Below are 11,156 nucleotides of genomic sequence, written 5' to 3' on the forward strand. Positions count from 1 at the left end.
AACTCTCTCTAAGAGAGTTCTATTCATTCTCTCGGCCAACCCATTCTGTTTGGGATTTCCTGGAACCGATAGATGCCTTAGGATACCTTCTTGTTTACATAGGTGGTCAAATTCCTTGTTGCAAAATTCCAAACCATTGTCAGTCCTAATGATTTTAATTTTGCTTCCTTTCTGATTTTCTATCATGGTTTTCCAAGTTTTAAAAGTTTCAAAAGTTTTATCCTTTGATTTTAAAACATAAACCCAAACCATTCTAGAATAATCATCAATTATAGATAGGAAATACTTAGCTCCACCATGAGATAAGGTTTGGGAAGGACCCCACCGATCAGAATGGATATATTCTAAAGGGGCCTTAGTGGAGTGAGTAGCCTTTTTAGGGAATTTTGCTTTTACTGATTTTCCAAATATGCATGTTTCACATTTTTCTATAGCTGTAACTTTCTCAGTACTTAAAATCCCCTGCTTAGCCAATTCTTTGAGTCCTTACTCACTGATGTGAGCCATCCTATAATGCCACAGTTTAGACTGCCCATAGGATTTTCCCTCTCCTAATGCTGCCTCTCCCCCTACAGTGGATGCCTACAACATATATATGCCATTTTGAAGGATAGCCTTCATGCATATGAAAGATCCTTTTACTATCTTAAGGACTCCACCAACTCCTCTATAGAAGTATCCGTTTTTGTCTAATTCTCCCAGGGATATCAGATTTCTTTTCAAATCTGGTACATATCTTACAGCAGCCAATGTCCTAATTATTCCATCATGCATTTTGATTTTAACATCCCCAATCCCTTTGATTTTACACTCCTGGTTATTTCCTAACAGGACTTTACCCCCATCTATGTCCCTAAAGCTTAGGAACCAATCCCTATGAGGAGTCATGTGGAAGGAACAACCAGAGTCTAAAACCCAAGCCTGATTGTTCTCAGTTTTTGATACAACTAGAGCATCAACACTATCATAATCAAATTCACAGATTGAGGATGATATCTCAGTATTCCCTTTATTCTGAAATTCCTTCTTTTTCTTAGGGCAATTTCTCTTAATATGACCTTCTTCATGACATAAGAAACACCTTATTGTTTTCTTACCATTTTTAGACTTTGATCTAGACCTTCCCTTGGTCTTTTGATCCTTCTTTTCTATCCTTGACCTAGTTGTAAGGGCATCTCCTACAGAATTCTTGACCTCTAACTTTTGTTGAAGTTCCTTGGAGTTTAAAGCTCCAATAACATCATCTAGAGACAGATTTTCTCTACCGTGTTTTAATATATCAACAAAAATCTCATAAGATCTTGGTAAAGAGTGCAATAAGACAAGAGCCTTATCCTCATCATCATATTTTATATCAATATTTTCAAGATCTAAACATAACTTTGTGAAGTCATCTATATGTTCTTGCAGTTTCTACCCCTCCCCCATTTTAAATGAGAAAAACCTAGTTTTTAAGAACAATCGAGTGGAAAGATTTTTGGTCAAATATAAGGTTTCTAACCTATTCCATAAGGATAGAGCAGTGGTCATCTTTGAGACCTCTCAAAGAACCTTATCACCAAGACTAAGAATTAAAGTATTATATGCCTTTTCATCTATTTCTTCCCTCTGTCTACTATATTCCTGTTTCTGTTCAGGGATACTAGTTTCGAGTAACTTTTTCTCTTCTTCTAATGCTCCTTTCAGTCTTAGGTTTCCTAGGAGTGCCTTCATCTTAATTCTCCAAAGGCCGAACTCATTTTGGCCAGTGAATTTTTCTATATCATATCTTGTCGCAGCCATAATTAGAACTAGAGTCTAATAAAAAACAACAAGAAAGATATCAAGAAGACTTATCTTGGACGAAGGATGGCTCTAATACCAGATTGTTGAGATTTAGGACTGTTAAACCGAAGCCAACCAAAGAGAATTCCCTTGCCAATTCAAAGAAACTCGCAGAAACAAAAACCGAACACAAACCAGCAATGAAACAGAAATAAGGAAAGATAAAAACAAACCAAAAGAGACAAGATATACCCTGGTTCAAAATGCCTTTAGGCAAACCTACATTCAGCAATCAACACCCACTCCAAACAGCCTTTATTAGGATGACAAAGATCAGTACACCAAGCTTCTAAACACTCATCTATCTCCCCGAGTACAAGCACACATTCTCCCAAGAAATGCACAAGACTAAACTGCCTCTCTCTTTCTCAAGAACGGAACTCCTCACTCGAACATAAACAAAACAGAAGCTCTCTCTTATCAATCAATCGATTGCCTACATCGCCCTCCTATATATAGAAAATGGCGAGATTCCCGAAGTAACTAACTACTCTGGAAAAATACAATTAGGCCCTCAAATTTACAAAGTAATTACACTTATATTTAAAAGCCCTAATTGATCTAAAACTTCCAGCCAATAGACTTCAACAATACTGATCTTCTACCGCATCAAAACTCTAGGCAAACTTGTTTCAGTCCTATTCAATCAGATCCTTCCAATTGCCAATTCCAACCTTGTTATGAACCCTAGTGTCACAGCTAGTCCGTGACAGTAGTCGGCCTTCTAATTCTGATGGAATTAGGAGGCTCAAGAATAAAACAAGAACAGTGAGATAGAGGGAGATGAAGACGTTAGAGAGGGAGAGAGAGAGATTTTGAATTCAATTCATTGATGCCTCTCCAAGATAGCCTTAGAGAGAATATATACTCAACCGTGGGAGGATAGGTCCGCTGTAGCATATCCTACTCCCTCATTCGGTTGCAACCAACCTTTTTGTCTTTTCCTAGCCACTACACATGGGACCTAGAGGCTAACTAATTCTCAACAGAAAATGACAGCAAGAAAGCTAACAATAATAGCAGAAAAAAGAAATAACCAAAAGTTATAGCAATAAGGAAATTAAAGATAGGTAAATGGGATTCCTCTCGTGACACCTAGGTTCATGACAAATGGTATTAGGGCGGTCAATCCTTGGTTATGGTTCCGATTCATTGGTTGTGGTTCCAATTCATTTGAAGACTGGTGAAATCAATTTCAATAATTCAAGCCCAGGCTCCGGTGATTCAACGAACTTGGCGAGTTTAAGCATTCTAGCGAGTTTGGGTGGGTCTCTCGACTGAGGATTGATTTTCGGCCATTGATGCTCAGAATTAGATTTTGAAGCATGGAGGTGATTGACGATCGTTGTACTTGATTCTTGGCATTTGAAGAGAATTACGGTTGGTATCAGCAGGTGAGTTCAAGCGACAATCAATGTTGAGCATCGAGAACTAATTGTGGAGAGGCAATCTGCAATTAAGTGAGCGAGCAACGAGTTGCCCGCATTCCAGATCTAACTTGAAGGGGAACAAAGAGTGAGCGAAATCGAGAAGGCACAAACGGATTCTGGCTTGAACTTGTAGGTGGAGTCCATTGTGAGAAGTAGATTCCCCCGACTCTTTTCTCGTTGATTTTCGAACCCTAGGCGATAGAAATCGATCAATTGTTAGGCAATCCTTAGCGGCAACGAAATTAATTGAACTTTTAAGAGGCGATTCCAAAAATAGCAGAGAGTTGATGGAGCAAGAATCCAACTTTGTTATTAATCTCTAACAGTGACTGATGTTGGCGATTAGGTGAAGCAATTCTAGTAAATTACAACAAAGCCAATGGTCCTCCGACCATTGGACGGTGATCGGGTGAGGCAAGCGCAAGCAAGCAAGTCCAACCCAGACGGTGAGAAGCGATTCTGGGTGAGGCGAGCGCAAATTCAATCAATTGTGTTGTTGGTGCTACCACTTTGATTGGTCGATCATTTCGACCCAGACGATGAGAAGCAAATCTGGGTGGCTTCTAGAACCCATCACAGTTGCTATCAAATTTTCGGATATACCTGGCAAGACCAAATCCGGTGTCATTGACTCCTCCTGCTTGATTTAATCAAGCCCAGATTGAGAAGGCTTGAGGCGACTCCATTGGTCTAGTGGTCGATGATTGGGTGACGGCCTAGGCGCGTGCGACTGAAGCGGAAAACAGGTTACAGGAGCTCCGTTGGAGTTTACAACATGTGTGAGGGAGGCTGTCACAGCCAATTCAAACAGATTCGGTGAATAGCCCTTGTCAAACGAGGAAGGATTGAAGGAGAAGCAGGTTAGCCAATTCGAATTTTTGTTTAATTTTTAGAAGCGGCTTTTAGAAACTGGTGGAATAGGCCAACAATTATTGGCCATGATTTCCAGCAAGCTGGGCGAACTCTCTTATCAGATCCATTGAAGCCACGCCAGCTGATTTACGAATGTGACAGAGGCGGAATTCCAATAAATTAAGTGATAAGTCTGATTATTCTGCTTAATTGAGGCTGACATAGGCAAGTTTACAGCAGTCTCTTTGGTGACTGCTAACATAAGCCACCTTAGCATTGAGTCTAAGTCGAATTGGAAGGTAGGTGGCTCATCTAGTTGAGAAATTGAAGGTCGTGGAGTGTTGAGAGGCAATTGTTTATCCTAGATGCTTGCTGTGAAGCAGATATTGAAGGGAGATGAGGGATTCAATGTATAGAGCTTTTACTCCTTGGTCTTTGCAGTGTTCCGTTGGTGAGAAGTCAACCATGGGGAGCAGGGCATACATAAAACAAATGGGGTCTCAATTGCAGTCGAATGATGCTGCATTTTCAATGGGGTGTCCTACTCGTGAAGTTAGGGGCAGCAGTGCATACATGAAGCAAAATGCTTCATTTTTAGTTAGAATGGAGCCTCTATGGCAGCCAAAGAATGCTACATTTTCAGTTGGCCAGAAGCAACAAACAAGGGAAAAGAAACTTGAGAATGAGATCGACCAATGGGACAAGAGAGCAAGCAGTGGGGTATAGGATACGAGTAAGGAATTTGGCCTTATGATTCGCGAAAAGTTGCAAGAGTTTGCGATGATGCTTATTAAGAAGTATCATTACAATTTTCTGGTGCAATACTTTAATGATTATCGCGAAAGTTTTAACAAGGAGGAATTCCTTGGAGTGGAGCAGTCGAAGGAGGAGACAAAATTACAAGCGACCAATTCACTGCCTACTCTAGACTTTGGGCAGCAAAATAAGTATTCTGATTTGAGCAACAATGACAAAAAGGATGACTGCAATATCGGAAATGATATTGGTAGTGAAAAGCATTATCTAAAGGGAAGCTATAACAATCCGGTGGCTATGACAGCAGGTACGAAGGAACAATCAGATTCGTTGGGAAAAGTAGTTCTCGATGAGGATGTTTCAGATGATAATTACGAGAATAAAAAACAAGAGATGATTTATGCAGTCAATCATATGACAGGAATGACAAAAGGCCACAAGAAATTGCTGGAATTGGGGATTGAAATCACAGCGGCCCCTAATTCCAATGCTCACAGACAGCATTGGTCTAAGCACCCAAGGCAAGTCTATAACTCTTCATCGCTATATTTCCAGAATGATGTTGATATTTTTGCAACAGAGCTTGGCCATGGGTTGAATGGGAATACAGTGAAGGTAGCTATGGTTGTAGATCCGTTATCCATCCTTGTATTGGACAGGGAGACCGATTTTGGTCGGCCAGCTATTGCAGAAGGTGGGGGCATTGAACTTGAAATCGATCGGATTTCTTCAATTGAAGTTCGAGGCCAAAGTATGCCTGGGATGGATCTTGGAAACCTAAGAACGAAGAAGAAGAGGCCTAAAAGACGCAAGGAAGGAAGAAGAATGAAACGAATTGAGAAAGCGGGTATTGGATGAAAAGCAATGAATAGTTGCTGCAAGTTCTTGGGGACAAGAACTCTCTCAAGGAGGGGGAAATTGTTATGATCCAAGGAATAATAGAAGAGCATCATTGTAATAGGGTTGCAATGGTTTGTTAGGATATTTTTACAGGTTGTTAGAAGCACATGGGTGCTGTTAGGATGTTGTTAGAAATTAGTTAAGCAACTAGCTACTATGCGACTATGCCTATAAAAAGGCCCATTGTAAGAGGAGAGGATATGCTTGAATATTAATAAAACTCTCATTTTCTCTCTAAGAATTCTCTCAAATCTCCCTCTTATTTCTCTCTACTGCTCTCCCTCAATTCTCTCTAATTTCTCCCCCATTTCTGCCCCATTTCCCTCTTGAATCATTCTGTTTCAGTCCTTCCGATTGCTAATTCCAACCTTGTTATGAACCCTAGAGAGATTGCTCGTTGATTCCATATTGGACAAAAATACTTACCAAGGTAGTATTTACAAGAAAAAGATTGCTCCTTGCAAATCAGCAAGCATCAATAAAACATTGAATTGTCAAGATTCTTTTTCTGAGGGGTGAATACGTATCTATATATATGCATAAATTAAAAAAGGTAACAAGACACAGCCACACATTACATACAAAAGGATCAACCAAGAAACATACACTAGATTATTACAACCAATTTTTCTTCCATTGAGAATATATGGTAAGAAATAGAAAACAAACTTCGGAACCTCCTTGAATCATTAACATAACAGTTTTGGAATGAAATGCACCATGTTTCAAAGTGGCCAATTCAGAACACTGAGGTATTGGTGTCCTTTTGTCACAACAGTGTATACAATATATTGCAGGCAAATAAGGAGCAAAAGTATACTAGTTACCAGAAACAAAATGGCTATTTTCAATACATAAATGTATTTTAGTTTAATATTCACTGTTCTCTAACTTAGCATCAAACTTCTAAGTTCTCCAATTGATTATCAAAAAAATAGTAAGAATATATTTGATTCATTTTCCCAACAACAATAATTCTTCTTCATAATTAAGCAATTATATAAACCAAACACCCTACAAGGGGGGTGAACACTACAGAAACTGGAAGTTGTCCAATAACAATGATACTAAAAAGTGAAGAACTGCTAATGTATATTCCCAAGTGACACCTAAGTCACCTAAGCTTGAGAAATCTTTTGTTAGATGGAGACTGTTTGATCGGACATTCTTCAACACATCATCCTATAGCCACATTCTTCAACACATCAAGGAACCACCAAAGACTCATGGGTCTTTCTCAATTTCCCATGTGTCCTGAAAGGGAAACCAGCCTTAGTTATGATTGCTGATGTAGACCTAGTGTCATGTTTGTGCTAATTTTGAGGCACACAGCACAACAAATGGATGAGGCCCTAAAAATTTATTGGAAGTGTCGAGAATTCTCTAGTCCTTTGTAGGTGTCCTAGACTTGTCTTGGATGCTCCAAAAGGAAGGCCAAAACCTTGATGGGTTTTACACAGTTTTTAAAAATATATTTTGAATATATATTATATGTTTTGGAGGCATTCCACTTTGGCGAACTGAAGAAGCCTACCCCCCATACCACTCTGGGAAAAATCACATACCACGTACCCTTACCGCATTCCATGTATCGAACATTCCAAGAGCCAGGAAACTATGCCCCAAACACTAATGTGAATGAATTTCCATTTGAGAACAAAAATTCCATATCAATCAATATCCAGTCAAAGGTTGCCTTTAGAAAACAATAAGATTTACTTTTATTACAGGGTATAAAGTATTAACAAATCCTATTTAGGAAAAAAGAAATTATTAAAAGTACAAAATAAAGGTAATAAGGAAATACAATCAAATTAGCAAACAGGTGCCAACAAATATTCCTCTACATCTTACTGGAGAGAGGAGGTCCCTACATTTGCAATGGCTTTTGTTTTCTGATAAAGCTTCTTCACAAATTATGTTTTATCCGTCGAATAATCATATATGTTTTACCCTTCACAAAAATAATAATAATAATAACAACAACAACAGAAACAATAAGCACAAAACTACATAATAAAAGTTCTCATTGTGTTTTCCTCCATAAAATAATAACAAACAACTAATAGGTTTTGAAACATCGGAAGAATGAAATAAAGAAAATTAAGAATGTGATAAGCAATACCTCTACATGTGTCTCATCAATTTTACGTTTCTGATGGCGCGTCATTTTCAAGCTTGTTACCTGAACACACCAAGCGTGAGGAATTCCTTCCAATCAGTCATGATAGATACATTATTTTCACATAAGTATTTGCAAAATAAAAGGGAAAACTTTAAGAGAATGTTTAAAGCATTTCTTTTGCGAACTATGTATAGTTAATCAATTTACAAATAAGGCCTAGACTATTATCCCAACCCCTCCCCCCACCTTGCACCCCGCCTTATGACAGAGAAGATTCAGGAAAGGAACATTATAGCTTAAAGTTTGAATTTAAACACATTGTACAGACATATTCACAATATTATAACTTAAAAGTTTGAGAATAAAAAGAAGAATCAGAGATATTACCTTATCCTCCACCTTCTCATCTACAACAGTTTCCACTGAATCAAGATCGAGCTGTTCAAGTTTTACCCACTCATCAAGCCTTCTATTGACTGCAGGAACCAGGGCAGAAATTAAGAAGATAGAAGTGGAAGAAATAAGACGCCCAAGAAATGAATAATTTAGAGTTACATTAATCTGCACCACATAACATGCAACTAATCAAACAGACAGTTCAACCTTTTGACAGTGTGAAAGTTTTGTCAACTGCCAGGCCAATCCCTCCTATTAGCAGTATCAAACTATAGCATTCTTTGAATAATAAGAAATACTGTTAAAAAACAAAAATTAACTTGGTATACTATTCAAAAAAGAAAAACAAAAAAATATAAAAAGGAAACAGGCTTATCATGAGTAAGGTCTGGTGCTTTGGTTCGCTCAAATAAGTAGTTGGTAAAAAACAAACAACATAGCAAGCAGTCGACACAAATAATAATTTATTTGAAATTCAAGGATAAAAGACAGGAGAAATAAGCCGTGGATCATGAAAAGTACACGATAGAATAGCGGGATAAAAAAAGGCATTCAACATTATAAATGACAAGGAACATGGCATAAAACTCTCCAGATGTACCTATGAAATGTCTAATATAAATGTACGAATTTTGTATGCATTCAAACTATTAACAAGAGAGAAAGAAAATCAACTCCATATAGAGAAAGGGAAAGAAAAAATGAAAACCCTCGTGAAGTGACATAGAATGAAGCACGTCACGGGGAGTAGGGTAAAAAATACAACCAATAGCTATTCATGCCAGTAAAGAATGAAACTTATGGATAAATATATTAACCCAACAAATAGATCATGGTAAAACATAGCTCATGCGCTCCTTATTCAACTCGGATTAAAGAATTAGGAGTTACTAGTAATTTAGAGAGAGAAGAAAAAAAACAAAAAGAACACCTCTCATACCTATAAACTCATCATCAAACTATCATTAATGCCTATTCCAAGTGGCAAAAGAAGGCCCTCTTACAAAGAAAATTAACATTCACCAAAGTGTGGTCATACCCGATAAAATTCACAATTGCTAACACTTTTAAAAGGTCGTATACTAAATTCTCCTATGGTGGTTCACTCATTGTCATCATCACTAGTGCTAGATTACAAAGAATATTTATACATATATATATATATATAAACAAATCATCACGCTTCTAAATAAAACCAGGGATGACCAGCAAAATTTGAAGTCAGAACTTCAAATAATCACTTGTGCCGCCAGCTAACCATACAATCATAAAAGTACGAAAAAATTAACACGCTATTTGCCTTGACCATAATAAACCCTTCTATGTCGTGATCCCTAACCATGTAAAGCACAGATTCCAAATTCCTCAAATCGATAAGACAAACGAATTCCACTGGAAAATACGATGCCGAAAAACAACCCCCGATAGCCACAAACATAAACCCTAAGCCTACGCATCCAATTGAGAAGATAAGAATTTAACAAGGGGAGAGGTTCTCACATTCTGTATAGTGGACGTAGTACTCGTAATCGTTGGGTCCACCATTCTGCATTCTGCGTCGTTCGATGACCTTGACCGGATGATACTTCCCGTCCCGCCACCGGCACATGACCCGAGTACCGACCTCCAGCGGCAGCACGCCGCCTTTCCTCCTCCTGGATTCCTCATTCTCCGGTGTGCTCACCTGTTGAGATCCAGCAGATTCTTCCGCCGGCGGGAGCGGACCATTGCCGGAAGAAAGGTGCTTGCCGCCGCCGCCGAGAGCAGGGGCGGAGCCGTTTTCTATTGGTGCGTCAATCGAACCCATTCTTTTTCGCTTCGGTCTCCGAATGGAATGGAACAGAGTAGAAGGCTCTTAACACAAACGCGGACTCTACAAGTTATGATAAATTTCAGTTTGTTCAATGGTTAAATCACTTTACGGCCTCCAACATTTGGAAATTTGCAGTAACACCGTGAGAATTTAAACTAATATCACAGGCATGGCGCATGCCTTGCGCGACGCTTTGCTTTATCTGTGGAAAACCAGCCTTTTTTCTCCTGAACAACAAGCATATATAACTCTATAAAAAGAATTTAGATACAAGAGCGTATTTGATTGCATTAATTTTTTATGAAAAATATGTAATTATTATATATTTTTTATAGAAAATAATCAAACACTCTTAATTTTTTTATAGAAAAATATATATGGTACAACTATTTAAAATTTATTTCCATGGAATTTATTTTTCAAGGGGGTGATATGGTTTTTGTTTTCTAGGCAATATTATCTACAACTAAATTCTAGATAATGCAATCAAACACACTTAAGTGTAATTATATTTATAATTATTTTATTAATAAATTTATATAAATTTTGAGAACACCCGTTATATGTATAACTAACTCTTAACATTTTATAATCACAATTCATAACTTATTTCTTATACAATTTCATAATATCTTTATTGCGTTGTGACCTTTGCCTACTACAATCTCGTGAAATATTTCAAACATCATCAACTCTTAAATGAACATTTGCTTGCTATTTTTACTTGAAGCACTTGGTGTGTTAAAATCTTAAAACTCATCACATTTTCTCTAATACATCATCTAACACGCCCAAGTCTACTTGTCAATGCCTTAACTTAAGATCTTTCAATATGTGCCTTAGCATTGTCACCAAGCACTGCTCCGATACCGCATCATCATAGACCTAATGCATACACTTATGTGCTACCCTATTTTCCCATGCGAAGCTAGCATTTTTTTTTATGCAACAAACATGCAACTCCTTAAACAAAGTATTTAGATAGAAACTTACTTACATTCACTTGTTGATTAGTAAATCAATTAAAATATACATAATACTCACGTCTTGCGATCATCCT

At 37.7% G+C, this 11,156-nt stretch overlaps 1 protein-coding gene across 1 annotated transcript in view; it reads right to left on the reverse strand.

Annotated features, from left to right (window-relative positions):
• LOC127800121 (histone acetyltransferase of the MYST family 1-like) overlaps window positions 1–10,125 on the reverse strand; it is a 34,878-nt gene extending 24,753 nt beyond the window's left edge. Inside the window, exons 1-3 of the mRNA XM_052334560.1 lie at window positions 9,784–10,125; window positions 8,275–8,363; window positions 7,888–7,947 (exon numbers count right to left, since the gene is read on the reverse strand). Of these exons, the coding sequence (XP_052190520.1) occupies window positions 7,888–7,947; window positions 8,275–8,363; window positions 9,784–10,090 (456 nt within the window). The 5' untranslated portion in view covers window positions 10,091–10,125. The remainder of the gene's footprint in view (window positions 1–7,887; window positions 7,948–8,274; window positions 8,364–9,783) is intronic.
• Between the last annotated feature and the right edge of the window lie 1,031 nt (window positions 10,126–11,156).

Source organism: Diospyros lotus, chromosome 4 (genome assembly GCF_014633365.1).
Source record: "Diospyros lotus cultivar Yz01 chromosome 4, ASM1463336v1, whole genome shotgun sequence".
Classification (NCBI taxonomy): domain Eukaryota; kingdom Viridiplantae; phylum Streptophyta; class Magnoliopsida; order Ericales; family Ebenaceae; genus Diospyros; species Diospyros lotus.